Source organism: Quercus robur, chromosome 4 (assembly GCF_932294415.1).
Source record: "Quercus robur chromosome 4, dhQueRobu3.1, whole genome shotgun sequence".
Taxonomy (NCBI): domain Eukaryota; kingdom Viridiplantae; phylum Streptophyta; class Magnoliopsida; order Fagales; family Fagaceae; genus Quercus; species Quercus robur.
This window is the reverse complement of record NC_065537.1, coordinates 78,034,958-78,060,599: the sequence shown is the minus strand read 5'-3', so window position 1 is coordinate 78,060,599 and position 25,642 is coordinate 78,034,958. Positions and strand designations below refer to the sequence as shown.

The following is a 25,642-nucleotide window of genomic DNA, read 5'->3' as shown; positions in this document are numbered from 1 at the left end:
CACAAACATTAACAATGCAAAACAAAACGAAACTCGAAAAGCAAAACAAATGAACTCCTACACTACTTTCCTAGGAGCCTTGAGTCAGAGCAGGCTGATCATCTGCTGCTTGGTTCTCCGGGGCAATCTCCTTGGCCTGTGCAAGGATCTCGCTAATGCGAAGACTGTCCTCGGGTGACTTGCCCTGCGCGGCTTGCTCCGTGCCCCCAGCCTCGGGAACAGAGGAGTCTGTTGGAAGATGCTTGGTGGAGGCAACCTCGTCAGGAACCTCGCGTATATCCTCCGGGAAAAAGATGTTCTCAGCCTTCCGGAGATCAGAATCTGCTGGGACGGCTGCCCGATCCAGGGCTACACCCTAGGACACGGTGATGTATTCCCTGCAGACAGTGGCAACTTCCTCGGTCGGTCTGACCTCAGTATTGCGGACTCCACATTCATATGAAGCCGCCACAGCCTTCTCGGCAGCTTCCCTGGACAAGCGAGCCTCCTCCTTGGTCCTTACAAGCTCAGCCTTAAGCTTTGAAACCGCCTGCTGCTCCGCTGTCAGTTTCTCCTCAGATTGGCGGAGCTGTATGCGCAGCTCGTCAGCTTGCTTTTCAGCATTTTTAAGGCCAGCTTTTACACTCGCCTTAGCCTTCTTCACCTCCTTTAGCTCATTACTCTGACGATCAAAATCTCGTTTAAGATCGCCAGCGGCCTTCTCAGCTGCAGAACGGGATTGAGCCTCCCTATGCATGTCCTCACGAGCCTTCTTGGCCCACTCCTCAGCAACAAAAATTTGTTGAGTGACCTGCGCTCGGACGGAAATGAAAACACTATTAAAACATGACGATAAGAGGGTACACAGTATAGAGATGAGATAGAAGATTCCGCTTACCATGGCCATGTCCCTCTTCAGTGACATGAAAAGTTCTGGCTGACGAGTCTTCCTGAGACCTTCCATATCACGAGGCAAGAGAAGAGGCTGCTGTAGGGCCTCGGCCAAGAATGATGCCTGCCCTCGTTGGGATTCCCATAGGGTCGCATCCCAGGGGATTGGGGCGCCGTCTAACTCGATCCGAGGAGACCATGTTCGTTGTTCCCTAAGAATGGTCGCCTCGTCTCGGCTATCAGTGGACCTGGTCCTCTTCTCTCGGGGCTCTTTCGTCTCCTTGCCCTTCTTTTTAGGCCCGGCCTTTTCACGGGCAATCTCTCCCTCCTCCGTCTCTTCTACAGGCCTTTTTCGCCTTAAGTTAGGCATACGCTGCAGCGCCGCATCCGACGAGGGAAGGAGAGGAGGAACAGGAGCTTTAGGGGCAGTCTGTCCCTTCGAGACGTCCTTGGAGGTCTGCCCCTTGGTCCTGTTAGATAGAAGGCCCCTGAGGCCAGTCCTTGGCTGCAGATCCATTCCTTCTTCCTCTTCTGTCTCTTCGCAGATATCAGGTTGTGCGATGACTAAACCAGTATCAGGAGCCGCTGAGGCGCGGTCTAGATCGGCGTCAAAGTCCGAGAGCTCTACTACTTTGACTGTCGCCTCTCCTTCCTCGGTAAATTGAAACTGGTCTATTTGATCCTCTAAGGATGAATGCGAAGAACCAGCCTCCTCCTCCGGGATAACTACTGGGGGAAAGGCACGTTGGGGAGGTAGCTGAATAGGAGGTAAGTCTGTTGCAGTGAGGAACCCTGGTACGGATACGTCAATGCGTGCCAATCTCGGACTGCCAGCCCTTATAGCTTGGCCGGCGTCTACCAGGGATCGAGTGAGGGGAACGTAGTCCAAAATCAAAGAAGCCGACCGTAGTTGCCCGTCCTCGCTTACGAAGATCTCGGACCTCAGGAGATAATTTAGAGCCTGGATGTTGACCAAGCTCAGCCGAGGGGATGTTCGCTCCTTGTCTGCAAAGGCCGTTAAAAGGTTTATGTTAGTCCGAGGAGACATGCAACCAAACCAACAAGTGTAAAATAAAAAGAAAAAGGGGGGAGAGGAGCTCAAAACTAAGGTCCTCCCCACGGAATCTAGTTCTATGACACCCCACCTGGCGTTCCCGCCCTAGTCGGACAGTGAAGGCCGTCATGCCATGGTCTGGAGACGATCAAATGGTCGTCCTTCAAGCCTTTGCTGGACTTTGGAAGGCAGGATATCAACCTCACTTCGTCAGTCCTGGACATTAGGTAGTATGAGTCGCCGAGCTTATGGCATTCATAAAGGTGAACCACGTCGTGCCATGAAAGGCCGAGGTTCATCTGCTCGTTTAGGGCGTTGGCACACCCCAGGATCCGGAACAGGTTCGCGGTGCATTGATGGGGGGCCAATCTATGACCACGTAGGTAATCCCTAGTTATTCTCCCCATTGGAATCGTCATTCCTCCTTCCACGAAGGCTATCATTGGAATTGCGACTTCCCCTGTTCTCCTCTTGAACAAAATGTCCTCCTGATGGCAATACTCTAAACCTACTTCCGGTGGAATACGATACTTCGCCCTGAAGCCCGCCATACCGGCCGGAGAATCTACCATTTTCTCAAGCCTACCCATCCCCTCTAATCCTAAACAACTTGAAGGCAGTTTGATTAATGAAGAATAACGAAGAAGAAGCGCACACTTACGGGTAAGAAGCTCGACGGAGTCTTCAAGAGAATGGCGGCGAAAGTGAGAACGGACTAAAGGAGAAGGCTCTGAGACATTCTGGATACTGGAGTGTTCGTCAAAAGTGAGGGACGAACGCCTTCAAAACCTTATATACTCAGAAGAAGTTGGACAGACGTACTTCCGTCTGGAGCAAGTGAAACGCTGTCCATCGTAGATCCGGTCTCCAACCGTTGGATTGGGTGAGTGTAAAACCCCAAAAGCTGCAATTACTTTCCCCTGGGTCATTAAACGCCCTCAGCATTAATAAGGCACGTGAGGGCGCACCCCCCCTACACGTGTGAAACAGGAATCCACAACGAACTGTCCAGTAGACATCAAAATCCCGTCTTTCCTCCTCGGACCCAGAAGAAAAAGCCGGAATTTTGAGGGGCTATTGTGGGGATAAAATTCGCCAGTCAACGTTGGGCCATAGTACTTGTACTAAGCCCAACCACAATAAGAAGCAAAGACACGGGCAGAGGACCCCCCAGCCCAATCATGTTGGGTCGGGCTTGCTTAGGGGCGTCCGAGGAGGAGTACCTCCTCAGACGCACCAAATGAGAGTCCAATTCACACCCTTTACATGGTGAAAGGTCATCCAAAATCAAGGAAGAATGCAGGACGTTCTTGGGGGGGGGGGGGGCAACCACAACTGCCGCATTAAATGCAAGGAAGCTACTTTTCCAGCCGCATTAATGTGGAAAGGACAGGAGAACATAATTATCTTGGCCAGTGCAACTCACAGAAAAGAGGGAGGATGTCCTATGGGACAGGCACTCAAGTAGAGGCCCAGATGATTAACAAGTGTTGGGTCATTATCGTGGGAAGGATGCTATATAAGAGAAGAAAATCCCCATGGCCAGGGGATCGCAAGAAAGAGCAAGAAAAGGAGAGAGAAAGAGAAAAAGAGTTGGAGAAACAAAGCATAAGATACAGCCCCACGGACTGTTATCCCAAGAAGTTTAGAGGAATATCCCCACGTCCAAATGGTTGCATGGCTTGTTCATAACTATGTTCACTCTGTCAAGACCTAGTTCTGTAACCTACTCTCTATAAATTCATTGTTGAGAGACTTTTGGGCCAGAATCGCTTGCCTGTTGGGCCTGAGCCCCAAAAATAGCCCCTACAATAATTATATTACGTTTGGAAATCTAAACTTAAAATTATTTATTTTTTTCTAGATCTTTTTTTATGTGTATATTAACAAGTATCCAACTTTTATTCAAGTACAATTCTCTGTGGTAAAATTTTAAAATAACCCAAAAAAATGTTTGAACTCAAATTAATAATTTTAGAATTAAAATTAATAAATACTCAAATGAAAAGGTTAACAAATTTTTTTAATGAAACTCATATTTAATTAGGAAAAAAAAAAAAAGGAATTGCACGAAGGATTGGTGTAGGCCCAAGCTTTGAAGCAATGTCAATGCTGGGCGATCTTGCAACCATGTTTAATGCTGGGCTTAGTTTGTTAAATTTTAGAAAAATTATTAATAAAGTTTAGTTACAAAATTGATTGTAGCTTTAGGCTACAACTTTACTCAATATCTTTTTATCGGAGGTAAATTTTGACAATTTTACCCTTGGATTACATCTTCTTCTTTTATCCTTCATACTTGCATAATTTTAAGAAAATTAAAGATGAATAGTTATGTCATCAATAAATTTTTTTAATTGCAAGTTTTGTAATTTAAATTTGTACATAAAATATAAACTTATAGATTATATAGTAAATAATATTCGATTAACACAAAATTTGACGTGTTTTAAGAGCGCAAAGAGCATGCAATTCAACGGTTAGATTTTCAAAATATGTAGTAATATTTATTTTATTGAGTGAGTTTATAGATTTAAGCTACAATCAGTTTTGTAATTAAACTTGATCCAAAAATTATTATGTCATTTTGGTAGCTTATATAATCTAATCTAATCTATATCTATATCTATATCTATGTATATATTTGTGGACAAAATTTAGTTATAAAATTGATTGTAGCTTAAGGCTACAAACTTACTCAATAAAATAAATATTACAACATATTTTGAAAATCCAACCGTTGAATTGCATGTTCTTTACGCTCTTAATACACATGTTAAATTTTGTGTGAATCAGATATTATTTACTATATGATCTATAAGCTTATATTTTGTGCATAATTTTAAATTATCAAACTTGCAATTTAAAAAATTTATTGATGACATAACTATTGATCTTTAATTTTCTTGAAATTTTGCCAGCATAGAGGATATAAGAAGTAGATGTAATCTAATGGTGGATTTGTCAAAATTCACCTCTAATAAAAAGATATTAAGTAAGTTTGTAGCCTAAGGCTACAACTAATTTTGTAGCTAAATTTTGTCCTATATTTATAGTCAAAGTTGAGAGAAAATCTAATTTAAATTCTAAATTGGATAGCAAATTTTGCACCATATGTCTTATTTAAAATTTTGTACATACGTTAACACCTAACACGAAAGTTAAGAAAACTACAATAATCATGCTCATTCACCTAAGCAAGATCATTTAACCTGCGCACTACAAAATCCCATTCATTGTTCGTATAAACGTAAAGCATACAACCTTTAAGAAACATTCGGTATCATTGATAAAAATTAAAAAAAATAAAAAATAAAAACCTTCCTACGCCTTTACCCCTTAAAACTCACAAAATTTCGCTCTCGCATGGATCTTCACATTTTGCTTTCATCTATCTCTCAAATGCATAATCTTTGCTTAACAAAATAAAGCACATACTCTCAAGAAAAGGTGAGTAAGAGTTTTCTTTTCTTTTTGTGAAAATTTTGTTCTTGAATTTTATATTTATATATTAGTTTTTCTATGATTACCGTTGCATTTATTACTGGTCATATTGATAGCATTTGAGCTTTGTACATGAGCATAGAAAACTTGTGTTAGTAATCAGTTTGATTATTACTATCGGTAAATTTGTCCGGCAAATTGATATCTGGTGTGTTATCTATCGTTGTTGCAGCTATGATTTGTGTTTTTGTTTGATATTTTAACTTATGAGCTAATATGTGCTATGTCTGCTACATTGTTTTGTGAATTAAAGCAAAGAAATTTGATTTCATGATTTTTTAGTAGTGTGCAACTTCTCTTTATGTTATTCCATAACCCAGAAAGGCCGAAAGCAACAGTAATTTAAATACAAAATAGAAAAGAAATGAATAAATAAAACCAGAACAATGTATAGAGATCTGTGATTTCCACTAACCAAGCAAAAGGGTCTGTTTTTTTTTTTTTTTTTTTTTTCTCAATATATTTAATTATGTTTTTAATTTAGATTGTATATGTTTAAAAGAAACAAACTTTCTTGAAAGAGAGGCCAAAACTTCGGGGCAAAATTTGCCAAACAGTATAATTCTGGAAAAATTTTAGGCGGATGGCATGCGTTCAAAGTTTATTAGTTAGTTGGACTCTTTCTTGAAAATCGAGTATAGCAAAATTGACTTCTAGCCAAAATTGAGTTTAATACACTCGACTTCCTACCGAAAATTAGCTTTGAGGTGGATAAAAAAGGAAGTCGAGTATAGTAAACTCGATTTTGGCTGAGATTTTGGCTGGAAGTCGATTTTGCTGTAATCGATTTCCAAAAAAGAGTCCAACTAACTAATAAACTTTAAACGCATGCCATCCGCCTAAAATTTTCCCAGTATTATAATGTTTGGCAAATTTTTCCAACCTTCAGTAATACATACTCTACTAAAAAAACAAGTATAAATAACAGTAATGTAGGGAACAAAGTAATCGTTTAACAGTTTGGAAAAATATATCTTCCTTAAGTAGTAAAAAAAAGTATAGATAAAGGGAATTGTAGTGTAGACTTCTAAAGTTCTAATTCTACCAGTAGCTTTCCTTTGTAAAATCATAACCAATTAATACCTCGCCCAATTAGATATTGAAGACCTATAAATTACAAATTAGGTATCTTAATTTGATAAGTGCACCTTCAATTGACATAAACAGATTAAGAATGTCAAAAACCCCAAATTTTGCATGAGTCCTCACTTTAATAATTCTTTGATTATCCCCAAATTTATAATGTCTTTACCTAGTTGATGTTTTATTTTTTTATTTTTTTATTATAAAAAAACCTAATTAGATGTCCTAATTATACATTATTCCATCCAATTTGGTTAAACCCTAACCGAATTGAAAAAACCTAATTTTCACAACTCCAATTATTAAAAAAAAAAAAAAAACCCTTCTTTTATTGAATCAATTTACTCTAGTCAATTTCTAACCAAATTAGGAGTTTAAATCTTTAGTTGGTACCCTTAATTACACTTGTGAGCAATAAATTTTAATAATTGATAGTCAAAATACAAAATCCCCGATTTAGGTATAAAACCTAATCCTAATATGCAAGATCTTAATAATATGTCAAGGAGCCATTTTTATTTATTTATTTTTGGGTAGTTCAAATGTTTAATTTGGGTCCTTAATTTCTTGATTTATTTTCTAATTGAGGGAAATTATAAATAGATATAGAAATCCCAAAATATGCCTCAAACCTATCCCAAAATTTAGGGTTTGTATAATTCCATCCAAAGAAAAAGGAAAAATAGGCTTGATTATCTATGGGTGAGCGTTTGATTACATGAAATATGCAAAGGATCCAAACTATGTTCTTTAAATTAAGAAAAAAAAAAAAACTTTTTGATTTCTATTAAGGTTTGTCGCAATTAATACAAGTGATGGCAAATTAAACCATGCAAGTTATTGTCGATTTTAATTTCTGGCAAATTGTTACTAGTTTTAATTTCTGTTAAGATTTAGCTAATAGCAATCTAATATTTAAAATTTGTTGTGAAAATATTGTGGTAGCATTTCTCAATTTTAATTTCTTATTCTTCATTTAATTTTTCCCTTATCTCTTTATTTTTATTTTTTATTTTTTATCCAATACGTTTCTTCTTCTTTTTTTCTCCTCAATTTTAATGTCTTATTTTTTATTTTGTTTTTCCCTAATCTCTTTATTCTTTATTTTATTTTTCATCCAATATGTTTCTTCTTTTCTTAATTTTTTTCCCCTTTTTTTTTCTCCTCCACACACGTATTATTACTCCTCTCTAATCTGTGTCCTCTTTTTTTTTTTTTTTTTTTTTTATTTATTTATTTTCTACCACTTCGTTAGCTCTCTCTCTCTCTCTCTCTTTCACTCTCACTCTCTCACACACACACACACACAGACTCTGTTTTTGAGAGTTTTGAAATAAACCCTAGTGCCGCGCTTTCTCTTATAAGTGCTGCGCTTTCTCTCTCTCTCTCTCAACAGTCGCTCGCTCTCTTCATCAATCAGCAAAAGGGTCTGCCCTCCAAACCAAAACAAAGTCTTAGGTAAGTTTCTGTGTTTTCCATCAGCAAATTACTTTTCTTTTTTCTGTTTTGTTGATTTTGGTTGGTGGGTACTTTACCTATACAATATTCTTCAAATTATTATTATTTTTTTCTCTTTGGATCATATCAATGTTTATGTGTTTTCTTGTTCTTACAAACATGATTTATGTAATAGTAGTGCTAGTTGGTTTTTTTTTTTTTTTGGTTGTTCTCTGCCAGAGAAGTTGCTCTGTTTTTATGAGTGTGTGTAGACTTAGTATGAAATTACTAAATACAAACATGATTTATTATTTAGCATATTACATGTTGCCGTTTGCCACTAATAATAATATTCTTTATAATCAATTTTTATTATTATTATTATTTTTTTTTTTGGTGATGGCGCACTGAAATTTTAAATTGACTTGTTTTTTCAGTCTCACACCATAAGTATCATGTCTGAGTGGGCTGATCTTCCGGAGCTTATTCTCTCTGAAATAACGCGTTGTATATCTGTCTATGATGATTTTGTCAACTTTAGTGCCGTCTGCAAGGCATGGCAGCGTGTCTATTCAATGATAAAGCTTCCACTATCTCCTAGGTGCCCTTGGCTTCTGCTTGCTGAAGAGAAGGAACAAAAAAATCATACACGTGTATTTTTCAATGTATTCGACAGTAAAGTTTACAACTTCAAGTTGCCTGAACTTGCTGGAAGAATATGCATTGGAACATCTTTTGGATGGTTTCTCAGTGTAGGCATTGATTTCCAGATGAATCTCTTTCATCCATTGTCTAAACACCAGTTAAGTCTTCCGCCTCATCCATATGTTTGGGAACGTTATCGCAATTTTGAACGCATCCCTTTAGATTACCGTGATATCTTTCTTTATAAGTGTGTTTTATCAAGGAATCCGTGGAACTCTGTGACTCATGAATATGATCGTGATTGCATAATCATGGTTATCTATACTAATTTTAAAACATTGGCCTTCACTAGACCGGGATATAAAGCTTGGATTGATATAAAATGTGATTCTCGATGTTTTTATGACATTGCACTCTACAAGGGAAAATTTTATGCAGTAAACAATCATGGTAACGTTTTTGTTTGTCACATTGATGGTGATATTGTGTTCACTGAATGTATTACATTCTGCAAGGAACCTGAGGATTGTATCCAAAAGTATCTTGTTGAATCATTGGAAGATCTTTTGTTGGTTTCACGCATACGAGAAGGTCCTCTTTATGATACCGATAATGACTTTGAAGATGATATTGGGGATGTGAACTTTCATGAAGATGAATCTGAAGAAGAAGAAGAAGAAGAAGAAGAAGAAGAAGATGATGATGATGATGATGATCAAGATCAAGACCAATTTCAAGAACTAGGACAAGAATGCATGTTTGAAATTCCATATGTGACAACTGGGTTCAAAATTTTAAAATTACAATGTTCAACTGAAGTGAAAAGCAAAACTGAATATGAGTGGGTGAATGTTGAGAGCTTGGGTGATCAAGCATTGTTTTTGGGTGGCAATTCATCAGTGTCTTTGTCTGCATCAAGCTTCAATGGATGCAAAGCTAATTGTATCTATTTTACCGATGACAATTTTGACTACTCTACAGCATCCTTAAATGGTTTAGGGTACGATATGGGTGTATTTAGCATGGAAGATGGAACAATTAAGCAGCATTACAAAGGCAAATCCCTCTCTTCCTTTGCTCCTCCAGTCTGGTACATTTAACTTACATATGACATATGCACTGCATATGTTGATTTAAATAATTGAAGCTAGTAAATGTGTGTAAAAGACCTGCCTTTGTTTATCGGTCTTTGATTAATTGGTTTATTAAATAATAATACAGTTTTTTCTTTTTAATATTTAATCGCTATAATTTATAAGTTCTTTTTTTTTTTTTTTTTCATGATATGATGCCATACTTATTTTTTTCACTTATATGATGAACAATGGAACCTATTGTCCTTATTTTTGTGTATTTTTTTTCTATTGATGAAGAAGGCATTAGTCCTTAATTTTATTCATTAACTCACTCTAGGACATAGAGTGTGCATATTCTGAATGTCAAGAGAAAAGCTTTTGATGTTATATAGAGACAACAAAATAAGTGTATGGTGAAAAAAAAAAATTATTGATTATTTTTAAAAAAAAAATTGTAGATGAACAAAAGAAACAAACTTTCTTGAAAGAGAAGTCAAGCCTTTAATAATACATACTCCACTAAAAAGACAAGTAAATAAACGTGTTGTAGCCTTGTAGGGAACAAAGTAATTGTTTAAATGTTTGGAAAAATATATCTTCCTTGAGTAAAAAAGTATGGGTATTTGGATTTAGGGGTAAAATCTAAATTTTGAAACTTAATGGTGTAAAATCTAAACATCCCCAAACTTCAGGGGTGAAATTCAAACACTCCTCAACTTTAGGGGTATAGTTTGCAATTTAGCATTTAAAAATATATACATATTCCTTAAGTAATAAAAAAGTATGGGTATAGGGAAAGTAGTGTAGACTTCTTCTACCGGTAGCTTTCCTTTGTAAAATCATAAACATTGAATTGATGACCTCGCCCAATTAGATATTGAAGATCTATAATTACTAATTAGGTAGCTTAATTTGATAAATGCACCTTCAATTGACATACAAAGATTAAGAACATCAAAACCCCCAAATTTAGCCAAGTCCTAACTTTAATGTTTATAATTCTTTGATTAACCCCACATATATAATGTCTTTACCCAATTGGTGTTTAAAAAAAAAAACCTAATTAGATGTCCTAATAATACATTATTCCATCCAATTTGGTTAAACCCTAACTGGATTGGAAAAACCTAATTTTCACAATAATCCAATTACTGAAAAAACCCATCTTTTATTGAACTACCTTACTCTGGTCAAATTCTAGCCAAATTAGGAGTTTAAATCTTTAGTTGCTATCCTTAATTACATTTGTGAGCAATACAATTTAATAAATTGATAGCCAAAATACAAAATCCCCTATTTCGGCATAAAACCTAATCCTAATATGCAAGATCTTTAATTATAGGTCAATGAGCCTTTTAAATTTTTTTTAATCAATGGTGGTTCAAATGTTCAACTTGGGTTCTCAATTTCATGCTTTATTTGTTAATTGAGGGAAATTATAAATAGAATATAGAAATCCCAAAAGTATGCCCTAAACCTATCCCTAAATTTAGGATTTGTATAATTCCATCCAAAGCAAAGGAAAATAATTGGCTTGATTATTTATTAATGAGTGTGTGATTACATGAAATATGCTAATGATCCAAACTGGGCATTAAAAAAAAAAAAAAAAAAAAAACCATTTTAGATCTCTAGCGAGGTTTGTAGATGATCAAAAGAAACAAACTTTCTTGAAAGGGAGATCAAGGCTTCAGTAACACGTACTCCACTAAAAAGACAAGGAAATAGCTGTGATGTAGGGAACAATGTAATCATTTAATAGTTTGGAAAAATGTATCTTCCTTAATTAGTAAAAAAGTATGGGTGTAGGGAAAGTAGTGTAGACTTCTAAATTCTACCCGTAGCTTTCCTTAGTAAATTCATAAGCATTGATCACCTCATCCAAGTAGATATTGAAGACCTATAATTAATAAATAGGTAGCTTAATTTGATAAGTGCACCTTCAATTGACATAAAAGGATTAAGAACATTAGTAGCCCCAAACTTGGCCTTAGTCCTAACTTTAATGATTATAATTCTTTGATTAACCCCAAATCTATAATGTCTTTACCCAATTGGTGTTTGATTAAATTAAAAAAAAATAAAAAATAAAAAATAAAAAACTAATTAGACTTCCCAATTATAATTATTCATCCAATTTGGTTACACACACACATATAATTAGAGTTTGTTTTGAAAAAACTCTTGCATATTCAGCAAGAGATAATTTCAGGTTTCCAAGTAGCATAATTCAATCAGTGTGTCTTCCTCATCAATCAAAGTCAACAATGATAGGAAACCATGACAAAAGTTTTCATTAGCTGATCCCCGAATTCAGCTAATGTGACCATATCGGCAATAATGTAATAAAGCAATGTAATGCTAGGTAATCAGCACACTTTACTTACAACAGTCGAGCACAAAGGAGTTTAAATTTTGAATTGAAATTGAGTTAGATAAAATTACATAGTTGAGGCTAAAATTTATGTGCTTTCACTGTCTAGAAATTTTTTGAAAATAATGATAATGGTCTTACTAAATATTCCAGTGGTGAATTACAGTACCAATCAAAGTGGTAGCTATTAAAGTTATAATTTCAAGCACAATGTCTGATGGAGTCCAAATAATTTTTAGGCCAAGATTATTTGATGGCTGAGACAAAATTTCAAATAACAAATTTCAACACATTAGTCAAACTGGTTGCTAGTCAACTGCATCCTTAACTATATTTTGTAAACTGGTAATCTTGCTTCTTTTTAGACGAGCCAAAAAACAGCTTAAAAAAACCTCAATAGAACATATGATTTATAAGATAAAAGTCACATTACAAAGAGGACTAGGCTATAGCAGAGAAGAGGAAGATGTAGAATTGGCAAGCCGATGAGCATTAGTGAGCATTTGACTTTGGACTTGACAAAACCATAGCTTAAAAATCGCAAACGCAGCAAAGCAATGTCTTCTTTAACAGCTTGTCTCTCCCACTTCCACAACAAAGGCTGCAAACCTCAGAGGCCACTGATAACTACAAGTGCAGTGCACGCCTTTCATAAGTACATAGGATAAGGTTTCCAAATTGCTTGACAAAGTCTACACCTCAACGGGACCTCTTTATTTCAGTACTAACTTCCACTTGCTATGCCCAACAATCTACAAATCATATCCATTGCACAAAGGAGGTTCTCATTACAATGATACCCAACCATTGCTTCTTGACGAATCATGATAATGTGCCTGCAATAGTAAAGAGCTTAAGAAGCATGACAACCTTCCCTTCAAACGTGTCCCACATTCCGGCATTTCAAAATAGCACACAGAGTGGCTATAATAGCAAGAATAGCAAAAGAAAAAGGATCATCATCCATAGAGATAAAACTTTAGGTCGATAACTGGTTAGCCTCCTTCAGGTCGAATTACCTATGAAAAACTTGCCTGAAAGTTTACAACGAAAATTCAGTGACAACTACGAGTCTTGGTTTTTTGTAGTATAGTGCTATGTTATATTTATGGGAAAGAAGTTACTAAAGCACACACTAAACTAAAGAAAGAAAACTTTGAAAATGAAAAAAATAATAGAATTCAACAAAAATTTCTATAAGTTATCTCTAAGTTGATGGTATTTCGAAAGATGAACAAGGTCAAAGAAAGGGGCACTGACCATTTTATTTACATAAACACAGGTGGAAAAGTTGATTAAGTTTCTGCTCTCCCAGACCAGAATGCCTCATTTCATCTCGCTCTTTAAGTCCTCTAGAGATTGTGCCATGATGCCAAGCAGTCCATAAAGTGGCCAGTGGAGAGGAACATCGAAAAATAAAACAGAAGAAATGGAAAAAGAAAAAAATTAAACAGTCAGCAAATAAGATATGCCTTGAGTATTCAAAAAGAGCTATCATCAGCAATGAATTTTTACTTCTAAAGTTCATATAATAGCATGGAAGGTTCTTTCCATTGAAACATAATCAGGTGAATCATCAGCCATACCAAAATTAACTTAAATTTAGATCAAACAAGAATATGGAGAAATTTTTCCATTTCTGTCTAAAACTCAAATCTGTCATATGATTAGTGTTTGCTTCTGAAACTTTGAGTATTCAGGTTCTTGAGTGTTGTTTTTCAATTTTATATAATGCTTTGGGAAACTAGGCCTTACTAAAATGCATTTTTGTTTCATTTAATAGCTGCAGAAAAGCCTCCTTTTAGTATATGTTTACTGAATGGAGTTATTAAGCAGGTTACATTGATGGTAGTATAGTGGGAACATGTCATCTGTGCCTGAAGAATTAACCAAGTAAAGAAGGATTATAAATACAAATAAGTGATAGTAGTAAACAACCTGAAGTGGAATTAGCTATACATAGAGGGCAGGTACAAACTGAGAAGAATATTTGTGAATTACGGTCCAACCTCCCTTCTCCTTTTGGCCCTCCTTTCATATTTCCATTGTGAAATCCCTGAAAGTGGTCATGAGCTTTGAGAGGGAAAACACACACACACACACACACAATCAAAATTATACACTTATCCCAAAGAGCATAACTCAATCAATGTGTCTTCCTTATTTATCAAGTTTAGAATTTATTATAAAAAGAAAAAACTTTAGTTCAAATACAAACTTTAACAGCTATTGATGAGATAAAAAAGGAGAGATTCCCACAATGCAAAAATGCCAAGGGACTTTCATTTACAACTTTCCATTAGCATACCACACTAGGAATCAACCAGTCATCTAATTTTAAAGAATTCATTCTCTATTGGAAAGCCTCCATATGTGACTACATTATCAGCAATTAAAGTAGTTAGCACTCCATTTCTAGAATATGAGCAAGTATCACCTAAAATTATGAGTTAAAATATATGGGGACTCCTAGGCTCAATAGGCAACTTATAAGCTAGTCCCTGATGTTTGACAAGAAATGTAGTTTGCTCTCCACTTCCAAAAGTCTGAACATGTATCAGCTAAAATGAAAGAAATGTTGTAATTATAAATGCCCATAGCTCACAAAAGAAAGAAAATTATTATTTTTGAGAGCAAACGAAAGCAATGTGAAAAACGAGATTAAGAAGCAGCAATTGTCAAATTTGTAAAACCAAGACCTCAGAATCCATTAAGTCGCAGAACAAGTGTCCTGCTTCCTTATTCATCATACAACAGCTATCTAAAAATATTAAGAAAAAGCATCAGCATAAGTTAAGGAATGGTGGGGTTACAGTGCTTTGGAACAAATGAAATACCTGCCCATCTGTAACGCAGGTGACCATGCTTGAATATCCTTGCAAAGCATGATCTTTAGTTGAAATGACATTCTGCTCAGGCATCTTATTAAAAAGCTATCTTGTCATTTTGTGCATTTCCACTAATCATCGTCTTCCACAATATGATATATATATAATCTGCAATCAATCAAATTCCAAGATAAAAAAATCTGCTCTAGGCATTTCATCAAACAGCTACATGCCTTTAGGTAAAAGAGGTTCACACAATTCAAATAATTCACGAACCATAAGAGATGCTGATGAGCTAAAAATTCAGTGCCATAAGTTCAATTAAGAGGGAAAAAAGGAGAAGAAAAAAAATGAGCGTACATGACAAAATCCAAAATTTTACATATCTTCAAGTTTTGAAATTCAAGAAAAGCTTTTAGGAGTTCAGAAGCTAGCCTCTACTACCCCACATCAAGAATTAGCTAATAAGAGGTTAAGGTTCAAAATTTAAAGGTCACATTGTCTAAATACACACATGGAGGAAAGAAGAGGATTTTGTTCTTTCATTTTGGGTATATTGTTGGATTTAGCAATCTACATCAACAAATTCTTTAACTGCAATATTGTGATAGAAAATACTGGTGGATTTGAATGTTTCTCTCCAATCTATTACAAGGGAGATTATGATACGTACAACTAAGGTGGAGGGAATCCACAAAAAAATAAAGAGAGCATTTATTGCCTTATGATGCTTTTGTTTCCAGATGTCTCTATTGGAATTGCAAATTCCTGTGGACAAATTCAAGATCAAATCATTTAGCAAGGAAGTGGAAGCACTGTACTATTTACTAAGACCAAAAAGGAAACAGGCAGAGCAAGCAAACAAAGGCATATATATACTTAAACATGGAAAGAAGATAAAGAAAATATTTGTAATTACCAGACTTGCAAACTGAGTTCAAATGGTTTGCTGCTTCCATGTTTTCAATGGTTTAGCACATATATAATTAACAGGTTGGCCTCCTTTAAATCATACAACCAATTAAAAACTTTCCTGAAAGTTTTAAATGAAAAATTCAGTGACGACTATCATCTTGCTTTGGTAAAATTTACAGAAATCCAGAAAAAAAAAATAGAAATATGAAGCCAAAGTTTCTCAATTCTATCTGAAACTCGTATCTATCATATAATTATGAGAGATGCTACGTCCACAACATTTTTACAACAAATCATAGATGGTTAGTTGTTATTAGTTCAAATTTGAACCTAACACTAAAATTACTTTTTTGCTCCAACAATAACAATCAGTAACAACTTGTCACTTAGAATTTGTTATAAAAATGTTGTGGACATATCATTTCTCTATAATTATTCTTTGGGACAACTCTGAACATTCACCATGATATAAATTCAGGTTTTTTGTTTTTGTTTTTTTCAATATTATATGTATGTTAGGAATGTACCCTTACTAATAGGCTGTCTTGTTTCATTCAAAAAATGCAGAAAAGTCCCTCCTAATAACGTAGGTTTACTCAATGGAACTATTAAATAAGTTAAAATTGAGGGCTCAGGTAGTGTAGTGGAAGGGTATAATATGTGCCTGAAAATTCATCAATATCGATCATAAGTAAAAAAAGATGATACTATTTAATAACCTGAACATGGTAAGCATGCAAACTGAGAGGAAAATTAAACCCTTTATCCCATGGAGAGAAATTCAATTTGTGTGTCTTCCTCATTGATCAAACTTTTATATTCCAGTGTGGGTTCCAGTTAGCTCAATTAGTAAAGTCTCTGATAGTTGTATAAGAGATCTGGGGTTCAATCTCCGCATACACCAAAAACTGATTGATGTCTTGGTCTGATAATAAAGAGCTATTATCAGGAGCGGACGCCATAGGTTGAAACTCTCTCAAAAAAAAAAAAAACTTTTATATTCCAGTTAGCCTTCTAAGTTAACAATGATGAGAAGCTATTACAAAAGTTTTTATTATTATTACCAGATCCCCAAATTCAGCTAATGTGACCATCTCAGCTAGAATCCAACAAATCAATGTACTGCTAGGTAATGACCAATTATTATGAATGCAACCATCCATCATCAAAGAGTAGTTGAAAACTTGAAATGAATTCGAGTTAGATATACAAATCAAAGGCTGAAATTTCTATGCTAACACAATCAAGAAAATTTAAGAAGGGAAAGAAAATATATTGATGGTCTAACTATATAGTTAATTACCGTACTCAGCATAGTGGTTGATCGAAAAGCTGTGGTTTCAAGCACAATGTGTAATGCGGTCTAAATGATTTTTTAAGCCAAGATTGTTTGATTACTGAGCCTGAAAGTAAAGTTTCAAAAACAAATCTTCCAACACATTGGTCAAACTGGTTGCACGTCAACCGCATCCCTTACTATATAGTGTAAACTGGTAACTTTGATTAGGCACAAAACAAAACATAAGTTAGATACAAAGGAGACAGGACACAAACACAACAGAAGGTTTGATACAGGCAGGACCAAAATAGAGCCCCTACCTACCAGCAGAGGACCAAAAGATATTCATGTAGTAGTTTGATGTCAACTTTGCATAGTGCTTGACTTGACAAAGAATTCTGGGATCAATCCTATTAGAGCCAACACTTCTTATACTGGTTAATAGACTTTAAAGGTCTCCAATATCACCTGCACTCACCCTGTCCTGAATTTGTCTGTTTTCAAAAAGATTCTCAAGCTATTTGCTAGTTGAGAGCACAAAAATACATAGAATTCTCATACATTTCAAAGCCACAGAGCTTGTCTCAAAAGGAGGAGGAAGGCAGTGGAATTGGAATTTTTGACCCAGCTAATGCATCCAGCACAGCAGTAACAACATTACTCATTCTGTCCTTGCAAAACAAGCATGAACCTTTCGAAATTCATCTCTTATCACATCCTGCATAACCAGGAGTTGCCATCCTTGTCTGCCTCTAACATGCCACGTCCAAAGTACTCCCCTCAACTTGATAATTTGGTCCTTCTTTAACAAGTAAGCCTCCCTAAAAAGCTGCTTCATTTTCTTACTATAATCGAGCATTGTCACAGCATTGACCTCACTCACTGCCTTTGGTGGTAGCTTTGTTTCTGAAAGCCTAAATCACCCACAGCCTGTAGCAGAAAAAGAGTAATTTATTGTGTTGAATTGACAATTCTATTTTTTTTTTTTTCCTTTTTAAGTAATTTTCATTAGCAAATGAACTAGGTCTACTTCCAAGCCAATTACCCAGAGAGTAATGCTTCATATGGCTCTTTATAGCTACAGCTCATCATAGATGTGAAACACACAAAGGACCATAATTTATCTCACTAAGGTATATTTGAAATAGTCCCCCCAATGAAAACTATGAATAAAATTCCTTTTCAGTATATACAACTTTTGACCAAAAATTAGAAAAGAAATGCTTGAAGGTTTCATTGCCTCTTAAAACTATACCTAATTTCTCATGTCCACTACCTTGAATATGCATCCCACATGGGTGGTACCAATTTTGTAAATATGTTTTATACAATTATTGTTGCTAGTCCTCTAGGTGACGAGCATTAGTGGGAATTTGCCAACAACTTGATGAAACCAGGGCTTAGAAGATTAGGAACACAGCACAACAATATGTTAGCAGCACGTATCTCGCAGCTTCATGTTTTTGATCCACAAAAATGGCTATAAACCCCAGATATACTCGTAAGTACAAGTGCAGGTGCCGCACCTTTCACAAGTACATAGGATAAGGCTTCACAAATTTTCTGACAAAACCTGCACCTCACCTGCTCCAAACCCACCACCTCCACCAAAGATCAACACTTGCCACACCTGAAAATCATCAAATTGTATCCAGTTGCACACAGTAGGTTTACAGCTTCTTCGAGAATGATTCCCAGCCTTTTCTTCTTGATAGATCATGACCATATGGTCACATTCCTGAATTTACAAAAAGTGGCTTCAAAAACAAGGATAACATAAGAAAAAAAGCAAGCATCTGTGTAGGATCTCTCCATCCAAACTGAGACCCAATTATTAATGGAATTTGATTCAATAAATTCAAATCTGATAGTGAGATCAGCATAACTAAAAGGCTATGGCATTTTTGATGAAACGGTGAAGATGAGCATAACTTATTAAAATAGTCAAGTTCGTTTATTTCATTCTAATCAGTTCACATTATAATGAACCTATGATATTTTATTTCACACCAAAAGTGCTTTGGAACCAATGAAATACTTTGACACTATGTGGCTGGTATGATACCTACTTTCTTGGCTACCTCATGTTCTTTTTCCATTTTGTAGTCCTTTTTTTTAATGAAATTTTATCTTAGCTATAAACAAAGAGGTTGGTGTGGGGAAGCCAAAAGAAGTTACAGTAATAGTTATCCTTGAAAATGTAATTACTGTTTTTTTATGGACTTTCTCTTTGAACTAACATTAACTGTTGATTAAAAAATAGTTTGTTCCTCTTTTGTCCTGATTGGTTGGTTTCTAATACTAGAAACTACCTGAAATATTATTTTACAAATGACCTGGATTAGTTTTGGTTAATGTAGAATGAGCACTTGATCAGACTTTATATTGTGAAATACCTGCCATCTGCAGCATAGGTGAAAATGCTTTGATCATCTGTGCAAGGCATGATCTTTGGTTAAAATGACATGCTACTCAGTCATCATATTAAAAAGCCATCCTGCCATCATGTGCATATCCACTGATCATTGTTCCTCAACATGATATGTAACCTGCAATCATCACATTACATGGTACAATAATCATCCTATCATTATGTGCAAATGGGGTCCTTAGTATTATTAGTATTGTTTTTAAAGGGTCTTAAATTCCACAATACAATATCTATTTCAAGCATTTCGTCAAACAGCTATATGCCCATAGGAATAAAGGGTTCATATAATTCAAATAACTTACAAGTATAAGAGATGAGCGAAAAATTCAAGGTGCCTGAAGTTCAATTATTAAAAGAAGGAAAAAAAAATTGAACATATACGAGCCAAAATTTACATACCTCCTCCAAGTTTTGAAGCTAGCCTCTACTGCAAGACTGCAAGAATTAGCTTGGGTTAGGGTTTGAATTTTTATATTCATATTGTTTAAATACACAAACAGAGAGGATTTTATTGTATAATCGTCAAAATTCTTGAACTGAAAAATTATGAAACGAAATAACGTTGTACCTGGAAGGAAGATCTCTCTGTTTTGCAAAATTATTTCTGCTGCTCCACCTAATCAATTTCAACCGAAGGGATTTTGGCAATCTTTGTCCACATTATCCCTTTGTCTTTCTTGCAGTTTTGTTTCAGCACAGGACATTCATAAATATGAAATCGCTGAAGCGAGGGAGGAAAACACTTCTCTGAGAGAGACGCAAGTTTAGGGCATGCACCAATGAAAATTTGTTCAAGTGTAGAGAGGTTTTGAAAGAACTTCCAGGAGAGGAATAACAAATTTGGAAACCTCCATAAGGTCAGGGTAGTGAGAGATGTAGGCAACATCAACATCGTCTTCCCATCTTCCTCTTCTGGAAACGAATCCATAATTCCATCAGCAATAAAGAGAGATGTAAGCGACGTGAGTCTGTGCAGTCCCAACTCAAATATTTGCTTACAGAGATTCGCCCCTGACAACCTAACCTCTCTAAGGTTGGTGGGGAAACCCTCTTCCGGAAAGGATACGATACTTGGAAATCCACCTATTGATAAATCTTGCAAAAAGTTGAGGTTGTGCATGTTTTTCGGCAAGGCCTCCAGTTTCTCACAGTCTCTGATTTCAAGACTTCTCAAGTTGGTGGGGAGCAAATCTCCTAAAGAGATGAGACTATTACACTCGTATATATCAATCTCTTTGAGGTGACAGAGTTCGTGTAGGCCTCTCGGTAAGCACCTAAGCTTTTCACAACAAATAATTAAAAGATGTTCAAGTAACGTATCCTTGTTTAAGTTGTCTACTATTGACTCCAGTTTTGGACAATCTGCTAGCCTAAGGAATTTAAGGGTGGTAGGTAGCGCGTCTCTCGATGATAAAGATGTTAGATTTGGGCAACCTTCAATATCAAGGCGTTTAAGCATGGCAGCTAAGTCGACTATTGTTGATACGCATTTTAGGGATGGACAACTAGAAATTTCCAAGTGCTCAAGAAGAGATGCATTGTTGTTACCAATGCATCTAAGATTCTCCTCATTCATCAATAAAGAAGAAGTTGAAGAAGCCCCTCCCTCATCCATCAAAAATTGCAAGGATTCCAAAGCATTACAGTGGTTGATTGTTAGTTCCCTTAATGTAGACTTCAACTTGATGTTTACAAGACTTTGGCACCATTCGATTTTAATTTTTAGTGTTACAAAGGACATAAGCCCATCTTCACATAGAGATGTCAGCTCCTCACAAATTTTTATTATTAGCTTTTCTACCTTCACAGACCCATGCACAACCTCTTTACATTTTACAATTTCTAATACTTGAAGCACTGAATGGCTTGAAATTGAAACAACCAATTGCTCACATGTATGAATGGAAAGTTTTTCCAATGACGGGAGATGATAGGAAAATTTTCCTAATTTGGGGCAGTTAGAGATAGAAAGCTCACTCAAACAAGGGAATTCTTCGCACTCAACTTTGCAAGGAATCCAATCTTGCCATTCATCCATATACTCAAAGCAAAGTGTTTGTAAGCCCTTTAATTTCGCAATTCCCACTGGCATCTCTCTAATTGAATTTGAATTTGAAATATTGAGATGTCGAAGATTGACCAAATTTTCAATTTTTTCTGGTAATTTTGTGAGATCGTTACAACCTTTCAATATCAATGTTTGTAGGTTGTACAAAGAACTTGTTGATTCTGGTAGAATTGTAATCTTAGTATAAGAAAGGTTGAGGTATCTTAGATGTTTCAAATCACCAATTGAACTTGGTAGCTCAATAATATAATTTCCACTTAAAGATAATACCCTTAAGCATCTTAATTGTGGAAACAAACAATATTTAACATCAAAAATTGTTAAGCCATATCGGTTATATAATGGTAGCGACAGGAAGGTCCTTAAATGAACATCTTCATTAAACTTTTGGATGCAATCATTTAAATGTTCAATATAAGAAAAATGTCGTACCTTTGAAGAAATTTCAGATTGCTTACTACCACCCAATTGATCCTCTAACCTACAGCACAAGTCTCCCGCTGCCCACATGGCTAAATCATTCATAAGGTCATGCATGACAAAGAGTGATTCATTTCTGCTTGATTTTTGAAAAAATGATCTATTGAGTAGATCACGAAAATAATCACCACCAAGATCTTCCATTGGCTTCTTTCCTTTTGTTTCTTAAACCAAACCTTCAGCCATCCATAACAAGACCAGATCTTTCTCCTCAAATTCATCATCCTTTGGAAATAGTGAACAATAGGCAAAGCACCTCTTCAAATGAGAAGGGAGATAGTTGTAGCTTAATTTAAGAACGGAAAAAATCTTGCCTTTTTCTTCAGGAATATCCAAGATCTTGCTATTTAACACATTTTCCCACTCATTGCGATTGCGTGCCGTGCGTAAAAGGCCGCCTAGTACTTTTGCTGCCAAAGGTACTCCCTTGCACTTATTCACAATTTTTTGACCAAATTCTTTAAGTTCTGGATACTTACTAAAATCTGTTGCATCTAATGCGTGGTGGGTAAATACACGCAAACAAGCATCATGTGACAACTCTTCCAACTTGTACGGTAGAGTAGTACCCATCGTTGATGTAACACCAAAGTTCCGAGTCGTGACAACTATTTTACTTCCTAGAGCCCCAGATTCAAAAGGCTTGCGTAGTTCAGTCCACAATACGTAGTCTTCATTCCAAACGTCATCCAAGATAAGCAAGAACTTCTTCGTGGATAATTTCTCCTCCAGTTCGACTTGTAGTGAATCTAAAGTACTATTATTATCCCAAGGTTTAGAAGTGAAAGAGTGTAGAATTTCTTTTGTCAACCTTAGATTGTCAAAATCTTCAGACACGCAAACCCATGCTTTCAAATCAAAATAATTGCTCACTTCGTTGTCTCTGTAGACTAGCTGGGCAAGAGTCGTCTTCCCCAGTCCACCCATACCAACTATGGGAATCACAGAGAGTTGAGCATCACTTGATTCGAGCAACAACTTGACAATTTTCTTTTTATCTTCATCTCTGCCGTAAGTACGACTTTCATTCACCAGAGAAGTCGAGGGCGGCCATGATCTTGTTGTTATAGTCCTTCCCCCACTATTTTCTTTCAACTCCAGATCTTTCTTATCTTTCACTATTTTTTGCAGTCGTGTATCAATATCTTCAATCTTGGACCGCATCAACGTAACAAAATCTCGATCTGAACCAACACAATCATTGATGAACTTTATTATTACCGTACTTGTGCTGGCTTCTTCTGCATTCAGCTCACGTCGCAAAGCTTCAGTAGCAAACTCGTCCAAAATGTCATCCGCATCATAAGCCAAGTCTTGCAGCTCAGCCAGCCAGCTCTTCACAAACTCGTCTGTCATCTGCTTCTCTTCGGCATCAACCAGAACTTTACGGATGTTCCGCAGCGTTATTGCCCACTTCTTGAGATCAGCATCAACTTTCTCTTGCTGAAAGATCTTCCACAATTCAGGGGAAGTTAACTTCTCAAACAACACCTGAAAAAAACCGGCTAGAGCGGCTTCTGCAATTACCGACATGGTTAGCTTGTGGAAATGAGAGAAATATGGGAAATGAAGTAACCAGAGAGACACCACAGAAAGTTGAGTTGGGACTGGGGAGTAAAGAGAGTTACTCTGTTCTGTGAAAAGTTCAAGAAAACAATGAAGTGTTTTGGGTTTTTTTTTTTAGGCTATTTTTGGATAGAATTTATTTTGCTGAAACTGAAAATTGAAAACTGAAAATACTGTAGTAAAATAATTTTTAAATGGATAAATAATACTGTGAGACTCATTTTTAATGAAAAAATTAATAAAAAATTAAATTTGTAAGTCCATACACAGTGCATAAATACACTATTCACAGGGAGTTTGGATACGGCGTTTTGTTGGCTGCGTTTCCTCTTCTTTTTTTTCTTTTTTGAGCACGCGTTTTACCCCAACAAAGATTACTGTTCATGTACTGTATATGAACAGTAATCATAACTTTTGATCCGTCTTTTATGAACAGTACATTCATATACTGTTCATGGACCTACAAATTAAATTTTTTATCAATTTTTTCATTAAAAATAGGTCCCACAGTACTATTTAGACATTTAAAAATTATTTTACTACAATATTTTCAATTTTCAATTTTCAATTTCAACGAAATAAATTCTATCCAAACATACCCTTAATCTCTATTTTCTCTTCCTCTTTTGCTGTCACAGTAAATGCTCTGGATGTAACTTTACTTCACGCAGATTCAAAAGTCAGGTTCAGAAGGTTCTGAAAGAGAAGTTGGCCCAGTCAATAGAGTAAATGCAACGCACAAACATTAATTGCTTTATTCATTGATCCTTTGCACCAGAAAGACCGTCGACGGCAAATTTTCATTAAATACTAAGGTGCCGTTTGGATTCGGCTCAAACTTGCGTCTGCGTCTGCATTCCTTCTTTTTTTTTTTTCATTTCACACGTTTTGTAGAAAGGCAGGGACAATTAACACTATAACAATGCTGTAATAATACTGTTTATATACTATTTATGAGACCACAGCTACTTTATTTATAACAAATATTAAAAATGGATCCTACAGTATTATTTACACATTTAAAAATTATTTTACTACAGTATTTTCAGTTTTTTGTTTTTAATTTTAACAACACTAAATTCAATCCAAATGGACCTTAGAATTATCTTTACAAAAGGATTTGCAAAACTTCATTTTTCACGTTTTGAAAACTTAATGAGACCAATTGGCCCAACCCATTCAAACAACCACACCCAGTAACCAAAAAACCAAGCCTAGACCCACACGGCTAGCCCAATCCACATTTATACATTAGTTTCTCTATTGGTGTTCAAACAGTGAAGCTTTATTTGTTCAATGCTAGGGATGGCAATTTTTCCCCGCCCCGCTTGACCCGCCGCTCCCCGTTTCGCCCATGCGGGTTTTCCCCGCCCCGCAAAGGTGGTGGGGGCAGGGATGGGGCGAGATTTTAGACCCGCACTACGGGGTGGGGCGGGGATGGGTTTACACTTTTTAGACCCACCCCGCCCCATCCCCGCCCCGCCCCGCCCCGCCCTGCATTAATAGAGGTTAAATTGCAATTTTATCGTACCCTAAAACCCCACTATTTGATTGAATATATTTTATCTTTTTTTAGGTTCTTCATCTACCATAGATGGAATTGAAGATAAATTCCAAAATATCTTGGATGATTATGATGATGAAGAAGAAAGTGGTGTCACAATGATGGAAGAAAGTGGAGATTCTTTTTGAAGAACTAGGCAATTTTTATTTTGTTATGTATTAGGAGTTTGGATTATTTTATTGTGTCATACTATGAGATTTTTGTTGTGATATTGTCTTGTTAAACATTTAGATAATATTATTTAGTTTTTGCTAAAAATTAGTTTGATTTGATAGGATAAATTTATTTATAATTTCAAGTATATTTTTATTACTGAAACATGTCATTTTATTTGAAAAAATGGTAATAGTTGTAGGGAAAATTAACAATGAATAAAGTTTTACGGTGTAAGGCCGGGCTTCGCGGGGCCTTAAGGGGCAGGGATGGGGCAAGAAATTTTCCCCGTCATGCGGGGCGGGGTAGGGATGG

General features: G+C 35.9%; 4 protein-coding genes across 14 annotated transcripts in view; 1 reads left to right on the top strand and 3 right to left on the bottom strand.

Moving 5' to 3' along the window:
* The first annotated feature begins 7,808 nt into the window (after positions 1–7,808).
* Positions 7,809–9,828, top strand: LOC126723832 (F-box protein At2g17690-like). The gene is made up of 2 exons (XM_050427747.1): positions 7,809–7,969; positions 8,386–9,828. The coding sequence occupies exon 2, from the start codon at positions 8,404–8,406 to the stop codon at positions 9,691–9,693; it is 1,290 nt and encodes a 429-aa protein (XP_050283704.1). The 5' UTR covers positions 7,809–7,969; positions 8,386–8,403; the 3' UTR covers positions 9,694–9,828.
* Positions 9,829–12,261: 2,433 nt separating this feature from the next.
* The window catches only part of LOC126723828 (putative disease resistance RPP13-like protein 1), a 59,478-nt gene continuing 46,097 nt past the window's right edge, over positions 12,262–25,642 (bottom strand). For 4 of the 11 annotated variants that reach the window (XM_050427738.1, XM_050427735.1, XM_050427736.1 and 1 more), the window contains 2 exons: positions 13,304–13,395; positions 12,262–13,077 (listed from right to left, as the gene is read on the bottom strand). The gene's annotated coding sequence lies outside the window, so the exon portion shown is untranslated. Of the gene's footprint in view, positions 13,078–13,303; positions 13,396–13,981; positions 14,805–14,880; positions 15,040–15,544; positions 15,640–17,089; positions 17,386–18,203; positions 18,823–19,461; positions 19,615–19,895; positions 19,932–20,064; positions 20,113–25,642 lie in introns of those variants that run through there. The other 7 variants (XM_050427739.1, XM_050427741.1, XM_050427744.1 and 4 more) reach the window with 7 other exon arrangements.
* LOC126722680 (putative disease resistance protein At3g14460) lies at positions 20,113–21,588 on the bottom strand. Its single transcript, XM_050425836.1, has one exon. It carries the CDS (start codon positions 21,586–21,588, stop codon positions 20,113–20,115), a length of 1,476 nt encoding a protein of 491 aa, XP_050281793.1.
* LOC126722678 (putative disease resistance RPP13-like protein 1) lies at positions 22,003–23,577 on the bottom strand. The gene has a single exon (XM_050425835.1). It carries the CDS (start codon positions 23,575–23,577, stop codon positions 22,210–22,212), a length of 1,368 nt encoding a protein of 455 aa, XP_050281792.1. The 3' UTR covers positions 22,003–22,209.

Bases quoted from the DNA above. Each gene is read 5' to 3' on its own strand.
- LOC126722680 (XM_050425836.1), bottom strand. From the start codon at position 21,588: ATGCCAGTGGGAATTGCGAAATTAAAGGGCTTACAAACACTTTGCTTT.
- LOC126723832 (XM_050427747.1), top strand. From the start codon at position 8,404: ATGTCTGAGTGGGCTGATCTTCCGGAGCTTATTCTCTCTGAAATAACG.
- LOC126722678 (XM_050425835.1), bottom strand. From the start codon at position 23,577: ATGTCGGTAATTGCAGAAGCCGCTCTAGCCGGTTTTTTTCAGGTGTTG.